The sequence below is a fragment of the Phaethon lepturus genome, unplaced genomic scaffold (genome assembly GCF_000687285.1).
Source record: "Phaethon lepturus isolate BGI_N335 unplaced genomic scaffold, ASM68728v1 scaffold22042, whole genome shotgun sequence".
NCBI classification, from domain to species: Eukaryota; Metazoa; Chordata; class Aves; order Phaethontiformes; family Phaethontidae; genus Phaethon; species Phaethon lepturus.
In genome coordinates, this window is record NW_010521509.1 from 1 (window position 1) to 24,715 (window position 24,715).

General features: G+C 40.5%; 1 protein-coding gene across 1 annotated transcript in view; it reads left to right on the plus strand.

The window, feature by feature from the left end:
- The first annotated feature begins 13,349 nt into the window (after window positions 1–13,349).
- The window catches only part of LOC104616518 (FERM, RhoGEF and pleckstrin domain-containing protein 1-like), a 30,225-nt gene continuing 18,859 nt past the window's right edge, over window positions 13,350–24,715 (plus strand). Inside the window, exon 1 of the mRNA XM_010281558.1 lies at window positions 13,350–13,520. Coding sequence (XP_010279860.1) covers window positions 13,350–13,520 — 171 coding nt within the window. The remainder of the gene's footprint in view (window positions 13,521–24,715) is intronic.

Consider the following 24,715-nt stretch of genomic DNA (forward strand, 5'->3'; position numbering starts at 1 on the left):
GCTTCTCACAGAAGCCACCCCTGCAGCTCTCCCGCTAGCAAAACCTTGCCATGCAAACCCAGTACAAAAGCACAGATAGATAGTTGTTAATTCTGTCTTAACAGCAGAGTACAAGTATTTAATAAGTCTTGAAGATAGAAGAGAGTGGAAAAAATAAATCTTGAGTGCCTTCGCCGTAATGGGCTGTGCTCCCCTGTGTGCTGGAAGAGGCAGAGTGGTCTTTGGCAGGGCCAAGGAGGGCAATTGATGAAGGTTATAGTGTGCAAGAACAGGAAGGGGTGACTTGTGGTTTGAAGGCATGCTCAAACGCAAACAGTACCTGATTCTTAACTCTTCCTGTAAGGTGTGCAGTTTTCCCTTATTTAAAGAAAAAATGAAAATCTGTCCTATTTGAAAATGAAAGCTGCCACAGCAGCTGGAAGTTTTACACCCTCACTGGAGATTTCTGGCACTGGGGTAGAGATGTGAGCGGCAGCAGGCCGCTGCGCTCCCCTGCGGGGCTCTGCCGGGAGGGAGGCAGCGAGTGAGGGAGGCCTCTGAGTTCTTGGCTTGTTATTCTCTTATCTTTCACCTGCAGTTTCTCCTCCCTTCCAGACTCATAGACAGAGACCAGACACCTTGCCTGTCCCAGCCCCCCTTCCCCATCCTTGTCCAGCTTTTCCTCTCACATGCAGTTGTCTTTTTCCCTTTCCCTGCCTTGTTTTGTGCACTGCCTCAGGATCCCTGGCTCCCTTCCCTGCCTGTTTCGCTCTCTCCCTCCTGTTTCGGGCCCTTGTCCCAGCCTGCTCTTTTGCTTCCCTCGAGTCTGGCGCTCGTCCCTGCTGTGCTCCAGATGCATGCCCTCTGCTTCCTCACTGCCTGGGTGCCGGCAGCCCTGCCATGGCCAGTGCAGGAGAGAAACAGGCTCCCTCCTCTCTTTTCCAGGGCCTGGACCTGCTCCAGTTTGGGCAGCCATGGAAATGAAAGGCGTCTTGGGCTCCTTTGTTCACAGGCTGGTGCATGCTCACCCGCTCCGTGGAGAGTCTTTGGGTTGCTATTGGGAAACTATGTGAAGCTCAGCAAGGAATGGGAGATACTAGCTACTTACTCTTTAGAGGTCTTTGCCTGCCTTGGGTATCCTGTATACTACTATCGGATATGAGTATAAAAGCTGCTTTCCGTGTTTAGCATAATCTAAAGTTACTTGAGAGTCAGGAGCCAGGAAAGGAATATGAGGAGTATAGGATGTTCTCCAAGGAAAGAGCAATCTAATACCCAGTCTCCCTGTTTGCCTGGCGCAGCAGTGCGCTCTGCCATGCTGCTTTATTGTGAGCCTTGTATTTAGTGAGAAGACCCATGAAAATCTTTCAGGCAGCATTCACCTTAAACAATTTGAAATGTATTATTTACCACATCCCTCTTTCTGCTTGATCTTTCACTGACAACTTTTACCTCTTGATGTCTTAATTTTAAAGAAGGATCTGAGTCTTATGCCTCTCTGTCCTGCTCAGATTGTAAAAGCTATTTTGGAGTGTTACTTCCGATGACATTTTGAGGAGATTGGTGCAGACTGGTGGGCTACTTTGGCAGTGTTTCTGCTTTCTCTCCCTGCAAATGCTGCAAGGAAGAGAACAGAACAAGAGAACTGATGCTTTCCACTGTCCCCTTCCACTTCCCCCCTGCAAAAAGTTTCCACAGATAATGCTTTTTCACACTTTTAAGCAGGTGAGTAATTAGTTTTGAAATACAACAGAAGCCACAGGGATGTGCTGAAACAGGTTTGTTGAAGAAGGGATGATGGGGTGGTGAACGGCCAGACCCTTCTAAAGCTTGCGATAATACTGCTGTGCTTTGGAGTAACTTATGCCAGTTTTCATTGTGAAGTAAGTTATGGTGTGAAAAGCAGTTTATTTTGCAGTCACAACAGCAGCTAATAGAGGTTTTTTGGTCTAAATCAGTCTCCCCCAAAACCCAACCCTAGTCTGTCTTCATGCAGCATACACAATACTTCTGTTTTTATCCAGATGTAAAATGAGGACTTACCTGTGGCAGCAGTATATCTGTATCTCTGTCTCACAGTATCTCTGATAGCTCTCCACAGAATAAATGCAGTGTTATCAATTATCTAAGGACAGAGACATACTGTGTCTTGAAAGACAGGGAGAGCTGTCATCAAACAGGGGCAGACATTGTCTAGACTGTGCTGTTCAGCACAGGTAGAGTTTCTCCAGGGATCTTTTAGTGGTTCAAGTATTCGCACAAAGAGAAATGAGATAGAAACTTAAGTAAGTTTGAAAGTTTTTCTATAATTTAAAAAATCATTTTCAAAAGAAGAATGAAGATATAAATTTAAAACACTATAGGATATTTGAATCTGGGTATTATACAATCATGTCTCATGACCTGTTATATCTCCACCAGGATGCCAAGGAATCTATTGAATTGGTTTCTAGACAGCAGTAAAGAAAGTTTGTGTTTTTTTCTTGATGATATGAGCATTTCTTAGTGGAAACTGTTTTGTTACCAAATTTTAGTATTTCCTTGGTCAAGCATAATAAAGGCTTCTGGTGAAAGACTTAATTAAAAAAAATCACTGTATATTCAATTATATCGAGCAGTTTTACAAACTTACAAAGAGTCTCTTTCGGGAACAGATGTTTAAGTATTTAAAGCCTGCAGGAATTTTTTCTGTTTTTATAGTGGGTTGTATACTGAGCATACAACTGTGACCATAAATATGTTTTTCCTGGTGGAAGACCTACATAATAATTTTGTGGGAGTCTGATCACAAGCTTTGGGCAAAAAGGAAACTAGTCAAGGCCATTATGGCTTTTATTTAACATGTTTGGATAGGTATCTTCCCTGGGTGCATATTGCTGAACACTGATGTCATTGTCCTCTGCGGTTTCAAACCACTGGGCCATTAGGGTACCCCTTTTGTGCAGCACAGCATGCATGGTGGCAAGCTTCTGAGCTTCTGCTCATGCAACACACCATCAACGCAACAAATCGTAACGGATCTCTCAACAGGAGAGAGAATGGGGTATTGGCACACTTTGCTGCATTTGGTCTTCTGCTAGGGGTCCGCATGCTCAAGGAAGGGAGAAGCTCTTCTGAAGGACCACTGAACACCTGGGTTAGGCTCTGGTGCTTGACAGCTCTCTGGAAGAGCCAAGCTTGCATTTAGGCAGTGTGAATACCTCTACTATATTCTCATACTTGGTTCAGAGAAATAGTATTTCCCTTGAGCTGTTTTACTTCTCAAAAACAGGACTGTATCAGATTTTCCCCCAACTGCCGAACAGTAGTATTAATGTAGTGTGTTATTTATTCTTTTGACATGTATTTATTTAATGGAAAATGTCTACGTTATGCTTGAGGCTGGGTATGAGTTGCTGGATCTTTTTCAGAATTCTGTTAAATCTGGAAGTAAATCAGATTACTTTCTTTTACTATAAGCACATTTGGCTTGGCTTTCACATGAAGTGTTGTATGGGTGAATGAGCCCAGAGCACTCCAGCTGGTGCAGCAGCTTTATTTATGCAGAGTGATGGCATGAAAGGGTTTTGGAAAATGCTTTTAATGGCTTTAGGAGTGATTTGTACTACTATTGAACCACCAAACTGCTTTAAGTTCTTACCCAGTTTGCTTGTGTTTTCCAGTGACAAACTGTGGGCTCAACTGATGACCCAGTTGATCAAGAAACTCTGTGCTTGCTGGAAACACAGGAACGAAACGTTTTCTTAAACTCTCTTTATGTGTTCCTAGTGTTTGCCATGTGGCAATAAAGCTTCCACAGTCTTTCTGTCCATAACGTGAAATAGCTTCTTGCCAACATGATGATGCTTTTATATCTCAACTTTAAAATGTGTTAGGTCTTCAAAAAATGGTAACATGTACTTTGTCAGTTCTACAACACAATTTATCATCAGTAAAGGACTAGCTGGGTGACTTCAACATGTATTTCATGCAGTCTTCTAATTTTTTTTTCCCATGGATTTTTTTTTAAAACTGCATTTTGTCACTTGTGCAAGTTGTCGAGTTTTACTTTTTCATAGGTTTTAGTGGCAGAATTGGCTCAAACAGGTTATGCAAAATGGAAAAGGTGTGAATGAAATTGAATATAAGTATATGACACCAGTAGCTTGCGACTTCTTCCTAAGCATCATTTCTTATGCAGGTAGTTTTGACAACAGGTTGAAAAACATCTCAGAAAGAAGATTGTGAGTTTCACAGTAAAGAATTAGTATCCTTCCCCTGCCCTGAAATAAAACAGATATTTTGTAGAAAAGATGTGGCCTGTTCAATTGGAAAAGTAAAGGGGCAGGGAAGTATTTTCAAAGTAAAGCACTATTTTGAATTTCATGTACAAATAAGTTATAAACAATGGTGATACAATAAATGCAAAGCAAGTGAGCAATATTTAATTCAAATTCTAATGTGTCTAGTAACAAATGAAGCCCAGAGGGAGATATTTCTGCACAAATGCTATTATGGGATTCATGGCTCTAGGAGCTCTCCATTTTGATCAGACTGTGCTTTTGGATTTGAAGGGAAAACACAGTTGTTGGTGGAGAGTCACTAACTGAGCAATTGGAGCTAATCATCCCCTTGGCTTAGCAGATGAGAGACTAATTTTCCTTCCAGGAGTAGACAGAATTACCTGTTTGTACAGTGCCTTCAAGTTGCTGATTTAAAACCTGGAGAAAAAACTTTAAAATTGGCTGTGTTGGTTTGACTAGGATATTGGCCTTCCTGGTTCAAGTAAACAGCGTTGATCATGGTACAAGGGTACTGTGAAGCGGTGGTGAAGAGTAAATAGGGCAGACAAGTCCCTAGAGGTTGGGAAATGGTCACAATCAGTCCCAACAGTAACTAGGATGAAGAGATTTCTGAGGGCTTCCTTTGAGAGAGTGAGCATATGAAGGCTTCACTTAATTGCTCACTTACATATACACGATGGCTTTGGTTGCTTGTGTGAGATGCAGGGAAGAAAAGGAAAAGTTCCTTGCCTGCAATAGGTTTCTAATGCAGGGTTGTCCAGAAAGCATAGCATGCAGTGAATCAGTATGTTTACTGTCTTGTTTAATATCACCGACAGTCATCAAAAATAATTTTAATTTTTTGGGTTTAAAAAAAAATATTTGTAGGCTAGACTGGCTTGATTCACAGAACAATCTGTATTTATGCTTAAGGGATGAGGTTTTTCACAGAGGCAATTGCAAAAGCATACAGAAATCTGTTAGTGCACTTGTTGATAGATCTACTGACAGGTGTGTAGTTGAGGAAAAAAGATAGCATACATCAGATTTGTGCAGGATGGGACTGCTTTTTGCTGACATCTGGCAGAAGATTTGGAGTCTGGGACAGCTGCTAGTGCCATGGAATTGCAAACAGCTTTAGGACCTGAATGCAATGAAGATAAATGAGTTCCAGGTGGAAGTTGAATAGCCCTGAAGGTAGAAGCAGTAACGAATGTGAGCACTCTGAATGCTGTGCAGGTAGCTTTGCAAGAGGTGGGGGTTTTTTTGTCCTGTACATCTATAAACTTTCATTATTCTGGATTGCAGGCTATATATTCAGTGTACTGAATATTTTGAGTTTGTAAAGCTATGTGTTACTGCTTAGGTCCCTGAATTTGACATTGGTTTCTTATTCTAGCTAGTGTGATGTTAACAACTAAGTGTACTGGATTGCTCTACAAATCTGAGTATTTAGTCTGCCCATCTACATGACTATACCATAGAAACTGAGTCAAGGGATAAGACAGCGTGATTTAGAGGTTTTCAGAGTCTGACCAAGATGGGCAACATTGTGGGCTATCTTTATTTTCATAAGAGGTGATGAATTTTATTCTATAATGGATACTCTGCATTAATTGAGTACATTGCTTATTGCTGCAAATTTCAGGAAGTCTGCAAGGATGATAGAGTATCCAGTTGCAAAAAGTAGACAGTCATGGTGTTTTCTTGGGCAGGCAGCTTTTAAGAGATTCATTTTCTGTGTCTTTAGGGACAGGAATAAGAAAAAATAAATCTGTGTTTGGAAATTAAGACCAGTTTAGGAGCTCCCTTTCCATGCTGTTCTCTATTGACTGTGCAGGGAATTAAACGTGAGCGCTAATGCTCATTTTCTTGGCCATACTTCGCCTAGAGCTTCCCTACTTCTGATTTAATGAAACAGCCATCACTTGCAATGCTGCCTTTTTTTTTTTTAAATCCCAGAAGATAGCCCAGTCGTCTAGAAGAACTGGCTTTTTATAATACTTCATTCTTTATCTGAATATTGTGCATGTGAGCAGAAAGGGCAGACAGCAGTCTGAACAGGAATTCAGAAACCTTCTCTTGCAATGTTTCCATTAGAGGCTGAGCAACCAAGCTTAATTTGGTGGGTGCAAGCAGAGAAGCAGGCAACCCAACACTGGTGTCTGTACTACTGCCCTTCAAGCTTGAGCTATTTTTCTATTAAGAGCTCTTGGTGTCACATTTTTTGCTTCCACAAAAATGCTGGTCCATTGGCCTAATGAAAAGTTTCTGGTTTTATGTCAGATTTGTAATATATGTTTTTCTTTGTAAGGACCTTTATGTAATTTCAGGGATGTGTGCGATTCTGTGCAGAATAATGTGAAACACGAATGTTCTGCTAGTGAGGCAGTTGTTTGTGGGTTTTGGTAGTTCCTTAAGAAAATCAGACTTTAAAGTAGAAGATTTTCCCAAGAAATGTTTGATATTCTACCATGAGAAACTGCCAAAGACTCATAAGACAAGAGTGAGTTCAAAGCTTTCAGAAAAACGCCCCTTCTCTGCTGCAGACTTCTTCCTCCAAGTTGTCTTTGTTTTTTATTTGTGAAAAGGATAAATCTCTCACCTCTACGTATTCCCACACAGCTGTCCCATGAGGTGCCTGGTGACTCCTGCTCAAGAAACAGATTTGCCTGGAATGGGGCTGTTCCAGTCACTTCATTTAGCATGACTTGAAAATCTGTCATTTATGGCTGCTGCTGCTAGCCCTGTGCATCATATCTGCTAGCTTGTGGACTGACTTACACCACTGCAGTGCCTGGTGGGTGCAAGCTCTCTGCTGAGCAAGTCCTCAGGATGGTTTCTTTCTTTGGTACTGATTTGTCATAACTTTCAAAATTGTGATTTTTAGAGAAAAAATCTTACTGGTTTTACTTAGATGAATAGCTTAAGTTTTTTGTAATTGCCATATTTGCTTTGTACAAGTCTGCCATGGACTTACGGAAATTAACTGGGATAATGTTTCACAAAATGCAAAAATCTGAGCTATATTGGCCCTCTGCTCCCCATCATTTCAAACTGAATTTGGTTTCAGTCTTTCTGGTCCTCTTGCCTTGTTATATTATTTTATTATATTTCAGCCCAGAAGGCCAGCCATATTCTGGGCTGCATCCAAAGCAGCGTGGCCAGTAGGTTGAGGGAGGTGATCCTGCCCCTCTACTCTTCTCTGGTGAGACCCCACCTGGAGCCCTGTGTCCAGCTCTGGAGCCCTCAGCACAGGAAAGACATGGACCTGTTGGAGCGGGTCCAGAGGAGGGCCACACAAATGCTCAGAGGGATGGAACACCTCTTCCATGAGGACAGGCTGAGAGAGTTGGACAGCCTGGAGAAGAGAAGGCTCCAGGGGAGACCATCTTGCAGCCTTCCAGTACTTAAAGGGGGCTTACAAGAAAGATGGGAACAGACTTTTTAGCAGGGCCTGTTGTGATAGGAGAAGGGGTAATGGTTTTAAACTAAAAGAGGGCAGATTTAGAGTAGATATAAGGGAGAAATGTTTCACGATGAGGGTGGTGAACCACTGGCACAGGTTGCCCAGAGAGGTGGTAGATGCCCCACCCCTGAAAACATTCCAGATCAGGTTGGCCAGGGCTCTGAGCAACCTGATCTAGTTGAAGATGTCCCTGCACACTGCGGGATGGTTGGACTAGGTGACCTTTGATGGTCCTTTCCAACCCAAACTATCCTGTGGTTCTATGATTATTATTTTTTTAATGTAGGCTCAATAATCTTGCTCTCTTATTTCATGTTTATGGTAATTCTGATATATTAATGAAAATGGAGCTTCACTGACAATTTATGCTGCAGATTGTAGAGTTTTCCCTTTCTGGAGACATACAGCTCTGTTACGTGCTTTTAGCAAAGACATACATTTATACCTGCTCTGCTGTTGTCTATGGGAGGGGAAAAACGAAATATGAAGTATCAGCACATCATATGAGAGGTGGGCTTGGTTGCTAAATTAGCCTCTGTGGTGGAGTGGCTGAGGTGCAGACACGTCCTGCTCCCACTGCTTTGGAGCATTAGTATCTGGTGCAGGGGTGGACTGGGCCTTGGAGAGGGGTGGCATCTTCACCCTCACAGTTAGATATGCCACAGCTGCTCTCTCTGAGCCATCCCCATGTAACCTGTACATATTATCCTGTCTTTCCTTATAACTTATTTATTATGATTCCTTAAACTTACTCCAATTTGTCAAGTTTTATGTTTTTCTGCAAATATGAAGTTGCCTAGAACTGAAGATGAGCACTTGACAGGAGTGTTAGCTAGCAGTATTCACTGTAGTCCTCTCCACAGCTGAGGCTTTCCAAAAGTTTTATGAGAAGCTGAGAGTTAAAAGCATGTGTGAGCAGTTTGCCTGGGTTGCCCCTCTTTCTCCTTGCTGCTTCACATCCATTATCCTTTGGAAGATCTGGATTGAATTTATTCCTTTCTAGTCCTCTAGTGCCTTTCTAGTTCTTACTGATGGTTTATAAGCCATTGAGTCAGTTTGAATTGTCTCATCTGGTATTATATTGATTACTTCAATCTCTTTCAAATGTTTCATTGCCATATGATCTGGGAGACGGTGTTGGACCAGCATCTGAGAGGCCTTGGCCACAGGTTTAGCTCTGCGGCTGGTCTGCTCGGTGACTTTACAGGCTAGTCACATTATCCCAGTGCCTCAGGCATCCCAACCTTTGAAAGGAGTATAGTGAACAGTGTCACCGAGTCACATTTGTGACTTTTTCTGGTTTGTGCTGTGCAAATGTGTTCAAGCTAAACAAAAGAAGTGGAAAAGGTCTAGATACCTGGTACCATTCTCCTCCTATAATAGGAATCTTCAGGCTTTGGGAACCTCTTGCATCAAATGTCCAGACCTCATCGCCTGATCTAGAAGAGCAGAGTAGTTAACAGGTCAGATTAACATCTATCCAACATGAGCTCTGCTCATATTTCTGACAGTGGCTTGTTGCTTATCTTTTCCTCAGTATTTTGCAAATTTTGTAGCCCTTTATTCCCATCCCATCCGCCCACCGCCCCGCAAAAAAAAAACAAAAAACAAACAAACAAACAAACCCCAAAAAACCATGCTATTTATACTCCTAGCTCCCTTTAGACTAAGTCAGTTTGATTGTTTTTTCATCCTGGCAAAGAAAAATACGTGGAAACTTTAATTGCCCTGCAACTTTCCAGCGCTATAAAATGCGTCTGTTTTGAGCACAGAGAACTAAAATGGCAGTATGCTGAACCACAGCTTGGCCTTTGTGCAGCTACTGCCTAAGTATATACAGAACTTAAAAGTTTCATCTAAGCGTGTAGTATCTGTCTAAAAGGATTGTTAACATGTGATTAGGACAAAACCACATTTACTAATATGTCTAATGGCAGTGGTAGCTTTTTGTGCCTTCCAGGTGTTTTAGGTGGTTAGGTGAGATGGCTTGAGTCAGTCTAGTGGCCTGCCAGTGGCTGGCTGGGCTTAGCTCACCCCAGCCTTAGGTTTGCCAGCCTGCTAAGAGGTGATTTAATTTGCTCACCCAGCAAAGAATGAACTCAGAGTTGTTTTCTTCTGGGGTAGCGAGGCGCATTGGCTCAGCGAAGGGTGTGAGGAGAGTGAGAGTCAGTGCATGGCATCAGGCAGGGAAGGAGAAGGAGGGTCCAAGGCTCCTCTGCGGACAGCGCAGCCATCTCTGGTAACTTCTCCCCTCACAGAGGCTGGGATGCAGGTTAGCTCTCTGCAGCAGTCTCTCTCTGCCTTTGCAGATGCTACAGTACTACTGAGAAGGGCACTGACACCCATTGAATCTACAGCAGAAACTATAGATATGATTTTGGCCCTTGGTTTCATCAGCTGTCAAAAAAAGCAGGCAGAAACTCTTATTTTTCAGAGTTCAGATGTGTTCTTTTTATTTGCCACTCTCTTGGCTCCTCTACCAGTTATCTGCCTCCACTTATATTTTGCTTAGAGCTGTGTGTATTTGAGTCTGGTGGCCACTGCTTTTTCTTCTCCATTAATACTCTCCCCAATTCATCAACATCTTCTTTTTACTGGAGTATCTATAAAATTCTCCATCCAAACTTGATCCTTCTCATCGTGACAGACAGTTCCCCCAGGTTTGCTTAATATTTGCTTAATGCTCTTCTGATGCATTCTGTGACCTTACTTCTTGGTTTTCCATATCAAAGTGATATAGAGAGAGGTATACAACTGGACGGATGTGCTCCATTATTTAGAGAGGGTAATTGTAATAATTTTTAAGGCCTCTTTTACATAAAGGCATAATAAAGATACTGTGCTGACGTTATGACAGCACCATAGTGAGACCAGTGTCATACAGGAAAAAAACTTAAATAATGTCCAATGCAGAATGCTGATGTGTGTCTATACATACAGATTAAAAAAGGAAAGGCCTGCTTTTAATTTTGTAAATAGCAGATGCATGTGATCAGGGTGGCCAATACTTCTTAGATCTTTGCTTCTAAAGGGAAGTGTGTGTGTGTAACTGAATGCTTCAATATATATGTAGATACATATTACAAGAGTCTGTATTACTAACTGTTAAATAATAATAAAAAACATCTCTTCGGCTGTAGATATGGAGTGGTTTGGCTTGTACTTTTCCTCCATGGTTTTCTGGCTCCTAAATTTGGGTCTTTTTTCCTTGTTTCACTAAGTTTATTTGCCTGTCTGAATGTGCATGTGGGCCACTAGATCATCTAGTCAGAAGAACATTTACAGAAGGGTTCAAGCTGTGTAATATTTCCTTGCGTTAATTATTTAATGGTATCACTTGAACTGACTGGATTGATTCCTACATTTAGGATTTAATGGAAATAACAGATTTCTTCATCCACTTTAAATGTCTGTACCTAGCCAAAAACTACCATGGTAACACAGCCATTGTAGAAGTCCTTTCTGCTGTGTTGGTGCTGTTTGTGGTATATGGTGACTTCAGGAGAGCTCTTAAAACAGCTTTTGAATTAATAAGAGCATGGGCCAGTACCTTTGTGTGTAGTGGCACTTCCAGACCACAGTGCATGTGTTTACCTTTTTTAAATGTTCCTGTGTACTTCACATGCAGGAAAATCAAATTAATTTGTAAGTAGGCCTGGAGTCCTGCTATATATAACTTGGTGTCTTTTCTTCTGGAATTCCTGCCTCCAACTGCAGCTTTCTTGTTGGCGCTTCTTGTCTCATAAAAAGATTTCATTAATTTTAAAGAATAAAATTAAATGGATTTCTTTTCCAGTTTTCGATTACAATGCCAGTTGAGGAAAAATTTGCCTCTCCAGTAGTGTATGGCATGTTCTTGGGTAGGTTGCACTAGTATCTCTCTCCAACCTTGATGGGTAGGGTAGTGTGGGTTCATTGCAAAAGGTTGCCCGCGGTTTTTTGTTCTCCTTCACTTGTGCCTGTTGAGCTGATACGTAGAACTGTGTGATCCCTAATTTTTCATTCTCTTCCTCTCAGCTAACACTTCCTCAAAGTGCTGTTTTACAAACTTTTACTCCAAGCCACTTGCTATATAAAAAAAATAAAAATCTGTGGGAACAGATTAGTCAGGACACAGAAGAGTGATGTAAATATTATACCTGCAGAAGACAGGACTGTTTTTATTCTGTCCTTATGGAGGGAACTGGTATCTTATTACTTGGCACTCTTCTTTATAGTATACTGTAGAACTGGTGATGCATTCACTGATACATAGGCTATCTTGTGCTTCCCATTTTTCCCATAGCCTTCTCCATAATTGTAACCTCAGAGTAAAAGTCAGGCAATGATTGGCAGTACTCTTCTTGTGCCTCTGTTCAGCTGGAAAGTTACGTTTCCATTCTTTCTGTGTGCTACATGTTTTTTTTAATGGTCATTGATCAGCATACAAAAGTCATGGGGAATGGAAATGCAATTATGAAGAAAGATAAATAGGCAGGAGCAGCGCGTCTCATCAGAAACCCAGCTAGAGCGTCAAAAGATTGGGGGGGGATGAAATAAAATTCTAGTATAATGTGTAACATTTGACAAGTAAAACTAATGATCCTTGGATTAAAAAAGAAGGTTCAAAGCTATTCCAGATAATGAAAAATTATATTGAATCACTGTTGTAGCTCTGCTCCCTTTTTAGGATAGCATAATTATTTAGCAGAAATGTGCTGGGTAATGTGGTGTGAAAGCTGTGCGGAAACAATATTAGCAATCCAGTTTCTGAGGCTACTTTCCATGGATACAGAGCAGACACCCACATTCAGCGAGTGGTGCAGGTGAGCTGGTGCAAGTGTGGTCTTCCCCTAGCACAGCGAGGAAAGTGTGTTCCTCGGTGTCCCCCTCCTGCTTACAGGGCTCTCTGGGAAATCAGATTTCACTTGCTTTTCCCAACCAGTGTTATTACTCTGGCTTTTTCTGGCCTTCCCAGGAGCACCTCCTCAAAGTCCTTGGCCCACCAGTGGCATCATGCTGGGCACCAGGTTCTAGAGCAGCTCTGGTCTCCAAAGGAAACAAAATAATTTAGGCCATGTAATTGGGGTTATCTTGTACCCCTTTAACTTTCCTGCTTTGCAGACCCTTAAGCAAGGTAGCACCTGCAAAAGGGATGGAGAAGCAGGAAGGGCCAAAGGAAAATTGCTGATATAGCCAGGAGGGAATGATGGTCAGCAAGTGGTGAGTTGTCCCCCCTGCTCTCCTCGCCTTTCTCCCTTCTCTGTGAGCCTTGGCTGTGGCTGCTAACAGCCTGATTTGTGAATACTTAAAAATTAGCATAATTTATGCTCTGTTTCCAATGTGGTTTTGTTTCCTTTTCCAGGAGAAAAGGAATATTTTTCCATTGTGCAGTACTGTTTTGTAGCCAGTCTATCAGTCTTAGCCCCAGCAGGTGATGAGGCTGTGTATTTTGAAAAGTGTAAGGTTTTCCTGGTTTTCATGTCTTCATATGATACATTAAAAAATAAATCATAGTGGTTATTACTTTGTGTTTAATGATCATATGGTGTATTATCAGTAAGTATATATATCATAATGTTTATGTGCAACAGTATAAGTGATACGGTTGTCTTTGCCCTTATTCTTTCATCAGATATAAGAAACGTGTTTAGAGAAACATGGGTGAAACAGAGCAGAGACCAACAGCAGGATCCCGCTTAGGAGCTCAGGAAAATGCTGGGATCAGTACCTTGGAGCATGGACAGAAACCACCTATGACACCTCCAGGAAAACTCGTCTCCATCAAAATTCAGATGCTGGATGACACGCAAGAAACCTTTGATGTTCCGGTAAGGGTATGGAGGTTGGGGTGGCTAAAGATTATTCAGGCTTTTCTAAGAACACATGTTTTCAAACCAGTTCTCTTTTTATTTCAACTCTCATTCTTTGGCTAATGATTTCATGTTGTGGAGAAAACGGCTGTTACATCAGCATTAAATAGATGATGGTGCAATAGAATAACATTAAACAGCAAAGTGAACTGTAAATTACAGTTATTATTCTGTTTCTGTTTGAACAGCTTCAGAAGAGGTGAAAGTCCTTGGTGCTTTTTTTTCTTCAAATATTACATCAGTGGTTTCATATACTTGCTGAACAGTTTGTGTATTTCCTTGGTGCTGTTTTGCTTTTGATCAGTAAACCATAGGTCTATACAGACTTTTTTTTTTTCCCTTCTCCTCTGGCAAGTCCTTAGGATGGTAACTTGAAATCATCAAAGTTTTCACTAATTTATATCACACTTAACTGAGACCAAGTGCTCACATGCGTTAAGTGCAAGGAAAGAATCAAAGCCATCTCATCTAAAGTTTCTCTATACAGTCAGTGCCCACTGAAATTAATCTGGGTTTGTACTTGCCGATTAAGGAAACAGAGTTACTACTATTTTTGTGTGTGATCAGAAGAATTAGTTTGAATTAGTTTTGATATAAAGACCAATTCTGTTTAACACTGTCTAGCTATGAGTAACCACTAATGATTTTAACATGGCATGCATAGATAATTAACATGTAAGGTCATTGAAGGCTGTTGCTGTTATGAAAGTGTACTGGAATGTGTATTTTTCAAAGTTCTCAGGGTTCAGTGAATAGGAAACTAAAAACATGAGTTCAAATTTCATAATTTGTTGCTTGCTATGGTAACTTCCATGCCTTCATTGGCTCAGTTTTCCCTTCTGTGAAGCAGGGGGTTACCAGCAAGATACGTAGATCTTACATGTGTAGTGTGCTGTGAAAGCGCTTATGGCCACTTAAAAAAGTTATCCCTGTATTAAAGAGGAAGGAATTCTGATTAGGAAAAATCTTCATTTAAAAAAAATTATTTTTTACTTGTTTATAAGGTTTTGTTTGTCTCGTGTGTGTGTGTGTGTACACGCACATGCTTTTTAGTCTGCTCTCTGCTGCTGTTCATGACCCAACTACAACTGTGTGTTCAGTCTCAGATTTTTAGTAGAAAGCAAATTCTCTGGACAGGTGGGTATTTGTGAACAGAACTGTCAGTCAAGTGAAATGCTCATGTATGTAGCAACTTATTATGCTTTTGTGCCTTTCAGAGTGCCTATCGAATATCCAAAGAAAACAGACTAAAATTAGCAGTATGTAGGTAGTCATTGCTGTTCAAAAGTGTAGTTCTAGTTTAAATTATCAAATGCTAATGAAGTTGTGTCGCTTATCTTATGTGGTACAAATATCCCTATTATCCCAGATACAAACTTTTTTTTTCTTCCACAGCTGCTACTTCACCATGCTTTGGAAATGATGTGCAATTTATGAGTGTTAATAATTTCATTTAACAAATGCTTAGCAGGAGCCCTTTTGAGATCAGGTCCCTTTCATTAAATTGTTTAGAAGAAAACATAATGGATGAATGCAGTGCACCTGTGTAACCACCTTTGCTTCTGGGAGTTTGAGAAAACACTTTTTTGGATCTTTGGTATTAGAAGATCAACATCAATATTACTTTTTGTTTTTAAGCTTCAGCAACACCTGGAGGACCTGGGTATTTAAACAGCTCTCTGTTCTGACCAATTCAGTATGATTATTTTGTGAGTCTTTTATTTCATAACTATCTCTATTCAAGGAGGGCCCACTTGGTTTTCAAGTCAAATCTTGTAGTGAAATTTGCAGGATGCTTAGATTATAAAGCCTCTTAAAGCAGATTCCTAATGCCTTTTCTCTTTAAGGTATGTATAGTCAACTGGAGCGATACACATTGTTTTCAGTCTGCTCTAAAAGGCATTAATTTTTTAGTCCCATCTCACAAAAATGAAAAATTTTCAATACATGTAAATTGAGATGTTTGGGAAAACCCATTTACAAGCTTGCTGTTTTTAGCCAGATTGGTGCAGTATACACAGAAAAAGCAAGTGACACCATTTCAACAAAATATTTTAGGGGCAGCAAGTGTGGCTGTGAGGATGTTAAACGTACATGCTTAAAGCACAGCTGTGGGCTTGATTTTCAGTGGAGAATTAAAGGCTTTTTGCGTGATTGAAGGTCTGAACTACTCTTTCCAAAACTTGAGCTGCCATGGTTATGAAAGTAACCTTCCAAATATGATATAAGTATAAACTGAGAAGGTTTTGTTTCCTTCAGTTTCAGGAATTTTGCTGGACAATCTTTTCTCTATTAGCAAATGGGCAAAACTTGGAGTGGTTTTATTGCTGTTTGTGATGTGTCTTGTAGGATGATACGAAGTTTGTCATGCCAGTTTACTCTTTGCCTGTAAACACTGTGTAAAAATAGGAACAGATACTGGTGCTACTTCCCCCTGAATTTGGGTAAAGTAGTTGGGACTGTCCATTTGTCTAGTCCTCCTTCCTTTCTACTCCTACAATTTCTTTTGTTATAGGTTTACCACTCCCCCATTAACTGAAAGTGGAAAAAGATCTTATCTGTGTGGTGTTTGCCTTGGGTTTTGTTTTGTTTTGGGGATGATATGTGTTTGGGTGTTTTTGTGTTTGGGTTTTTTTGTTTGTTTTAGTTTTTAATTATCTTCCAAGAGGCAAGATCCAATACCCTTGCACTTAGGCAATCCCCTTCCTCTCATTGTATGCAAACGACTTGCTTTTATTAGCCCAAAATCCTCATTTCTATGTCACTTCTGCATGTAACAAAACAGGAGAAAAGCATGACCTACTTCCATTGCCCCCCAGTCCTGCTGCTTTTTCAGATGATTAAAAGTGGAGTAACTCTGGTGTCGTTTGTCCTTTGAAAGGAAAGTTGATCTTTACTGACCAACGTTTGGTGTTAGTGTTTTGGTGCTATATAATCATACCATCTCTGGCTCATTGTATTAGCTTCTCACAAGCCACAAAAAAAACCAAAAAGGAGAGAGAGATATACATGGCCTCATGTGTGCCTGTAAATGATATTTTTTGCTAGGGAAAAAACCCATAAAGTGTATGGGAGACTTGAAAAACAAAAAAAAACGCAATGAAGGCCTTTTCAGCAATCTTTGCAAATGCAATATTGTAAAAGGAAGAGGACATAAGAAAAACCTTATGTGCTGCTTGCTGTTAACAAACAATATTGCATTGCAAAATTTCCAAACATTCCTATATTCCAAAAAGCCAGTGAAAACTTGAATAGATAATCCTGGATCTTTTACACACGTCCAGTTAGATGGTAGCATTACTTTTTTCAAGCAAATACAGATGCTTGGGGAAGGAGGGGGAAAGGTAGGCATTGCAGCTTTCAAAAAAAGCTTGTATTATTTTCACTTTGTATTCACTACCTTTAAGATAAAAGGAAAGTATAAAATTCATCAGTTATCTTTTTGAGCACGTTTTTGTCTGTTCTGCTATGAGAAGATAAATTATGTAGAATATCCTTCCCCCTTTTATGTTATTCAGCTTTTTTATGACTGAATTTCTGTACCTTTAGTTTGAGTCTGTTCTGAAGTCTCAGACAAGAGCTGGCTTCAGCTGCGGTTGTAGGTAATCAATGACTAAAAATCAGGCCATGAGTTGCAAGGTTCATTATCATTCAGTGCTTGCAGCTGTTGGTCATGGTATTGGCTTTATGGAGGGGTTGCATGCAAGTGTGTTTGTCTCTTGCTTTTTATTTCTAATTTCCAGTTTGACTGTATTTACTGAAAAATTAGTTAGATATGCTAACTGAAGACTGCAGAGCTCCAAAATATGCCAGTCTGTTTCAGCTAGTGTTTGGCTGAGTTATGACTACATGATAAAATTAGCAAATACAGTTCCTTTCTGCTAGGTAAGAGGACAACAGCTTTAGCTGAAATTACTAATGTGAAGGAGGAAGAACATTTTTTCACCCTTGTACACATAATGATAATCATATATAGATAGATTTTGGGCATTTTGAAAGGTTGACACTTCTTCTGAAAGGCTTGCAAAACCCAACACTGCCAAGTAGAAGTTGTGTATTATAAAAGAGGGGAGGGAGATGTACAGTTCTGCTCTAGTTTTATTTCTACCAGTCTCATGTAAATTAGCTTGAAGAGAATGGAGTTGATTCCATAAAGCCATAGTAAGACTTAGAGATTTTCTTATGTTTGTTTTGATTTGGTCTCCCCCTGTAGATTCAAGCCAGTTTAAGTAAAAAAGAAATAAGTTTTTTAAGGAACAGTAAAAATAGCTGATTGTTGACTGGAGATCATTCTGGGGAAGAAAACCCCTTAATGTTTAGTGACTATGCCATTTATATTATATTTATTTTTATAGTTGTTTCAGTGCCAGAAGTAATCTGCTTTAAAATTACTCCTAAGTAGAAAGAATCAGTGTTGTTCCTTTCTAGGTAATGCTGAAGACATGACTGATCCTCGTGTTAGACTGCTGGGATGGTTTGGTGACTCAGTCCAGGTTTAACTCCGACGTGATGCCTGTCACTGATCATATCTTACTGTCTGGGTCAATGATGTTGATGTGACTCAATGATACTACTGATGCTAAATAGAAAGTCAGAGTTGTTTCCCATTATCATCAAAGGTGAAATCAAAATATATCAGGTAGGTTAAGAGGAGGTAGGAGGTAAAGATTCTTTTGGTTAGGATCCAGTCTCTTTAATTAAAACTGAAGTCCTCTTTATTGTGTTTGGAAGAAAATTGGTGCTGCCTTTTTGTGGCTGTCTTTTGGGAAGACCAAAACATACTTGCCTGTCAGATTACCAGAGTTTATTAAACATCTGTTTTGTGTCTTACGTAAACTTTCTTTCTCTCTGAATATGTTCAAGCTTTGTGAAATATGCAGGGTTGGAAAATGTCATCCACTTTGAGGGATTAACACCTGGTTTCTTAAGCAACAGGAGTCTCAATAGAAGGCAGGGTGAGGGTATAATCCTTAGTAAACATTGGGTGTAAACGTTTCTTTTCAATTTGCTTTTCTCTCAGAAGAGAGAGGCTTCCTCAGCTTTAGGTGATCAGAGAATAAAGACGAAATGGTATTGGTCTACAACAATTTCTCTTCCACCGGCGTTTGCATGTAGTGCCTTGGCAGGGAATTTCTGTGCCTCAAGTCGCACATTTTCAGAGAGAAGGACTTTATAATCCTGCTGTGGCTCTGTGTCTTAAGGCCAAGGTTTTGGGTGGGTTGTTTTTTGGGGTTTTTTTTTTGTTTGGCTGGTTTTGTTTTTTGCGCAGCCACATGAACCAATGGTGGTTCATATTCCCGTTGTGGTGAAAATGCCTTCTATTAAATATACTCCTCACCAACTTCAGACCAGTGTAAGTGTGCCAGAAAAAACTTGATATTTGAAAGTCTCAGTACTTTGTTATAAATTCACACAGGCATTGTGTTAATCTATTAAAGTCCAAATTTCAGCCACATTTATAAAAATGTTGAAATTATTTTCTGTAACATTTATCAGTTATGCTCACTGCTTTGTCCTAAGTATTTACCCCTCTCCTCAATATGCGTATTATAACCAGTGAATAAAACAATTTTATAAAAAGAGCACTAGACAGTAAGGCAATGCAGAAACATGAAACTGTTTCATGCTTTTTTAGCCAGCTTCAACTTCAATTCAATATGAATTGCATTTTTTTCCAGCTTAGGAAGTGAACAGCAGGTCAAATGTCAGTTATTCATCAGTCTGAGACTTTCTCTTCTTCTCATGCTTGAAATTATTTGGCCATCACTGTCAAGACTATTTCCAATGAATATCAAGCATTTAAGTATTCACTAATTGTCACACCAACCCTGCTGGATGTTCTGAAATTAAAAGAAGAAAACACTTTTTTTCTATAATTCTGAAATGTATCAGTTGCATTTTTCTGAGCAGAAGATTATTAGTAGATACCCAGTAAACTGTGATTTTTGTTGACATGATTAGAATGTCCTTCTTGAAAGACAGGGAATTTTAGTGACTTGTGTTAATAATTTATGTGCTTTTCAAAATGGCAGAGGAAATAATACACAAGCGAACTTCTGTAACCTGAGGCAGCAGGCTATGTAAACTGCTGATTTCTTTGTTACAATATTCTGTAGAATGAACAGAATAAGTAGGAATATAATTGTAAGTGCCAACAGATCCAGTTCATTTTCACACCGAATTGATGTATTTAAAGATAACTGGGAAATGAATGTAATTTTCTTGAACGAATTAGCCTAACTTGTAATCAGGGAAGACTTCTCAAATAATGCCTTTTAATCTCTCTCGGTTCAGCTGACTCACCAAGTCATGCACTGATGCTTGAGCCCGACACAAAGTATAGGACAGAGCTGGCATGGGGAAGGGCAGCTGTGGATGAAGAGGCAGTGCGTGAGTGTTTCTGGACGCTGCTTCCCTGGCTGAAGGGGTCAGCGAAATCATGCTGTTAATTTTGGTAACCATGTCTGTGCCTGTAAGTTGGTTTGCACAGTACTGGTGAGGCTGGATTGATGCTCTGTGGGGGGAGCACGGGCTCCCTCCCCAGCTATGGGGTGTTCCCCTTGGACACCCTGTTTGGAGGTGGCAGCTGTTCAGGTAACAGCGGGAGGCATTTGCCATCTCTCTTCAAAGTGTACGTATATGGGTGAGTGGGTAGCTAATGGCTGATGTCGCCAGGACTACGTTTTCCTGTTTCAGGGATGACAGGAGGGATGTTCTGCCTCTGGTCAGAGGAAGGAGGGAAGCTGAATTGCCTGTTATCTCCTTTCTTCCTTCCCCCTGAGACTGAGGCTTGTCTCTTCTGGCTTTAAAGATTTTAAAACTAGATATCAAAGCCTCAGTTAATCACTTGTTCCTTCATAGTTAGGATGAAAACATGGTACCTTCAGCAGGCTGTTCATCATGCCTGTCTCAAACATGTATTTTAGGATGAGATTAATTGCTCTCAGGAGGTGCTTGTATAGCCCTATAAGGGGAGCATAGGATAATAGCTTAGACTTCATTTATCATCTAGGCACCTAACTTGTTCCACAGAAATTCCTGTTTCCTTTTAGTTCCCAACCATGCCAAAATGATCTGTGAGTCTTCCCTGCACCCTATAACTGGCTGGCAATGCTGTGTAGCTCAGATGTGCTGGGGTGGGTGAATTATACCTGCCATAGCGCTGCTATTCTCTGTTCTAGTTATAACAGAGAAGTTGCAAAATAAAGCACGCTGTGGAGGACCAGTGCGTTGGTGCTGTGCTGCAGTGATACACGTGCATGCCATCGTTTACTGAAGCCCATTCTTTGTCAGCATAAGGTGGTCGAGCTTAAGTTACTTTCCTTAAGCTCTGTATGAAAAACAGTTGTCTTTGCTTCTGGCCATATGCTCTGGAGAGGCATAATAAATGAGCGGGATAAACTTCTGGGAGAAAATAGTTGCCTTCCTCCTCCTCCTGAATTGAGGAAGTGTGTGTTGTCCATAGCTAAAGAAACGAGGCATAACTGTGATGCTTTGCCAAGAGCACAATCTCATGTTAGACTTCAGGTATTTCTAAGCACACCTGGCTTATAGTCCTGCACTGAACGAAAGATCAGAAAACTTGGGTTCAGATGTAAAGCAGTACTGGTGTGTGATTATATCGCACAGCGTGATCAATGGCCATTCAGAGCACTGTGAATTTCAGTAACTTAAATTGCAAGTAAAAGCATATCTCCCTGTAACTTGTTCTCTCACCTGTTTGAGAGGTGAAGGAACCTTTCCTGTGGAATCCCTGTGCAGTTGCTTTCCTCTATTATTTTGAACAGAGTGGAAAGCTATCTGTGTAAACAAAAGCTTAAGCAGTACAGGATAAAAGAATAGCAAAATGTATAAATTGTCCATTCATTTCTTTCAGTTCATTCTCAGTTGAATACGGTCATGTGTTAACAGTTTTGGCCCAGGGATAACACGACCTGTTGAAATGCCTCCCTCCAGGTTTATTTGCCTACTATGGATTCCTTGCTCTGTGTCCAACCTTGCTTTGCCTTTTAGCTTGGGATGTTAATTTTCTCTTTTTGCACTGGGGTTCATCCCCATATGCTTGTCAGGGGTCATCACCTAGCAGCTACTGGAGCTGATGTTCCCACCTGCTCTGCTGTGCTGGCCAGTCTTGGCTGACTCTGTGGTAAGGCAGCCCGTGGGGGCAACCCTGCATAAAAAGCTTTGTTTTTCACCAGTTTAGCTATAACCACAAGCTTGCTACAAGATTGGGTAGATGCTGGTGGGGGTGCAACAGAAGGGAGGGAAGGAACAGGACCATGTTAGTGGTGGTTCAGGTTTCAGTGAAGCTGCTGTGGAAGTACACAGCTGCAGAGGTGGGAGAGAGAATAAATGTTAGGAACTCCTCCAATCCTTAAAATGCTTAAGAATATGACATTATATTTTATTATATTTATATTTATTATATTATATTTTAGCACTTCCTTGGTTTTCTCATTGGTATTTCTTGTTCCTTCCTTGCTTGGCACTAGAACATACCACCTTATATTGCTTATCCTCCTTGTCATCTCTATCTCTCCACAGCTCCTTTGCAACTGCTAGTTCAATTCCTTGCTATTGGTATGCTCCAAATAAACAGGAGATAGCAGTGCAGAAAGATGCAGGAGTCCTGGGTGTATCTCCTAGGTTTTCAGCTAACTTCATTCTGATGATGATCTCCTTCCTCAGAGCACCAGGTCTTTGTATTACAAGTCGCGTATTGGGCTCTATAGGGGAGCAAGTGCTTATCATTTTTAAAGGCCGTGTCTGCACTGCAGAACTAGGGACACTTTCTGCAATGGCATGATCAAATTCTCATCCATACCCAAACTGTGCAAGTGGGATGATCTATCAAAATTGTACCTAACATAATTTGTGGTTTTAAAGTAAAATTTAACCACCTTAAAACAAACTAAAAAACCTACAACTAGGATGAAGTGATTAAACCAGTGTGTCTTTGTCTAATCTTGGTACAGTCTAAAGGGGCTCCACAGGTTCCCAGGTTTAAAAGCCTTCAGAGAGACTTTGTAATAGGCTGCTTACCTGTAAACTTGTCTCCGCTGCTCCAGTGAGGTGCCTTGACAAGGCTGTGATTATAGTATGTGTGCTCAATTAAATGTTGCCTTTTACATGCCGATGTTTAAATCACATAAAATGCATAGCTGAAAATGTCTGCTAAAGCCTTTGTACATATTTGAATAAGGCTAGTGTGTTTGAATCATACTTGGATAAATATGTCAATTTTTGAATAAAAAGTGATGCATGAGACATGCATCAAGCAGCAGATAACTCAGCAAATACAAACAGCAAGAGTAGACATAGATTACAATATCTGCTTTTCTTATCCCTATCCCCTAAAAGGAGGTTTTGACTGATAGAAATTGCACAAACATAACACTGCCAGAATAGAAATAGCAAATAGTGAGTTATGACTTAGTGCCAGTTTGCTTTTTGATGGCCTGTTGGCAGATGCAAATATTCATGCAGCATACGGCAGCAGGCAGTTTTTCTCCTCAGTTCTTTCACTGTTACATTCTCACCTGGTTTTCTGATTGAACCTGGAGTCCTTTCTTCTTTTTTTCTTCAGTTTGCCTTCCTTTTTACAATTCTGGTCCCGTTCTCATGCCGTAATACCTTCATATGGTTCTTGCTGAATTTATTTGTAATAATCTCCATTTAGTGGACAGTATTTGTGTGTAGATGTTGCTTAGTATTGAGGCTAGTTCTTCATGCACAAAGGGGGGGACATCTTTTCCTCTTAAATGGCTCTTCACATTTCATTGCTTTATCACCTGGTGCAGATGCTCAATTTTATTCCTTTCTGTCATCTCACCCGCATCTAACTTTGTGGTTTTGTGTTTCCTTAGAAAACATCCATTTTTGTATCCTCTGTTTGGACAAGTTGCATAGCTCTTTGTAGTATGTTAGAGAGTTCTCTTTCTGGTCTTTTACAAGGAGTGTGTTTGGGCTGAACAGCAGATACTGGGTCTGGAGTGACTGTAAGTTAGGGAAACACCTTCCTTTCTGACTACTGACAGGGATGAACGAGATCCTCAGCCAATGTACATTGTCTTAGGTTCACTGGAGTTACTGGAAATAAGCTAGGTTACATTATGAGATTATAAGATCTAGCGGTCCCCTCTGGGAGTGTTGCCTATTGGAATTAATTTCAAATACCACAGTTTTCATGAACAGAATTGAAAGGGATTTGGCAGAATTCAGTAACTTAATACATGTAAATGGAGGCGAAAGTGTGCTTTGTCAAACCTTATATAAAAAGATATCTTACAGGAATTGTAGAAGGGCCTTAGCGAGTAGTTTATAGTGTTGAATTCACACAGATTCATGCTGCAACCAGAAATAAATATAACCTGTTGTTTTAAGCTCTTTGATTCCCGAGGAATTCAGAAACACCTCTGCACCCGGGGACAAGCGCTGGTGACTGGCAAAAGAAACCGCTTTTCACAAAAGCACGTGAATGCTTACTCATAGTGTGATACGGATTGGAAGGGACCTGTGGAGGTAGTCTGGTCCGACTCTTCGCTCAAGGCAGGGCCAGCTGTGAGTGGATTGCTCAAGGTCCCTAAGAAACACTAACCGTAAGGATTCAGGACTGCTGTGTTTAGGATCTCTTTTCTTTGAGAGCCTTAGTTGAAGTTCAGAGTTACCAGCTGAAGATCTGTCACTTTTAAGCCTGCAGCTAGCAACTCTGAGGTAGAAAGCTTCAGGTTTTTGTGTGGCAAATGGGCGTTTGCAGCCATGTCTGTGTGCTTATGAAAGAATCGAGGCAGTAGTCATTTTATACATGAGAGACATGTCATAAGCTTGCTTATGTTCTAGACTTTGTCAAACCCTTCACGTTTTCTTCTTAGTTTTTTTACTTCACGTCGAAGGATTACTTTGGGTATGTGTGCTCTGAAAGACTGGAAGATACTAAAAATAAAATTCAAATGGAAAGCAGACATTTCAAATGGCTGATTGTGTCACAACATGTTCAACTCTGATTTTGGCAATCTCAGGAAGAGCAAGGTAGAAATACCAAGCTGCAGGAAAGCAGGCTTTGTGAACAGGAGAGACTTTTGTAACTGCAGCTGCCTAAAAAAAAAAATAAAATCTGCCAGCTTTGCGCCCCCCCCCCCGCCCCCCCCTCCCCA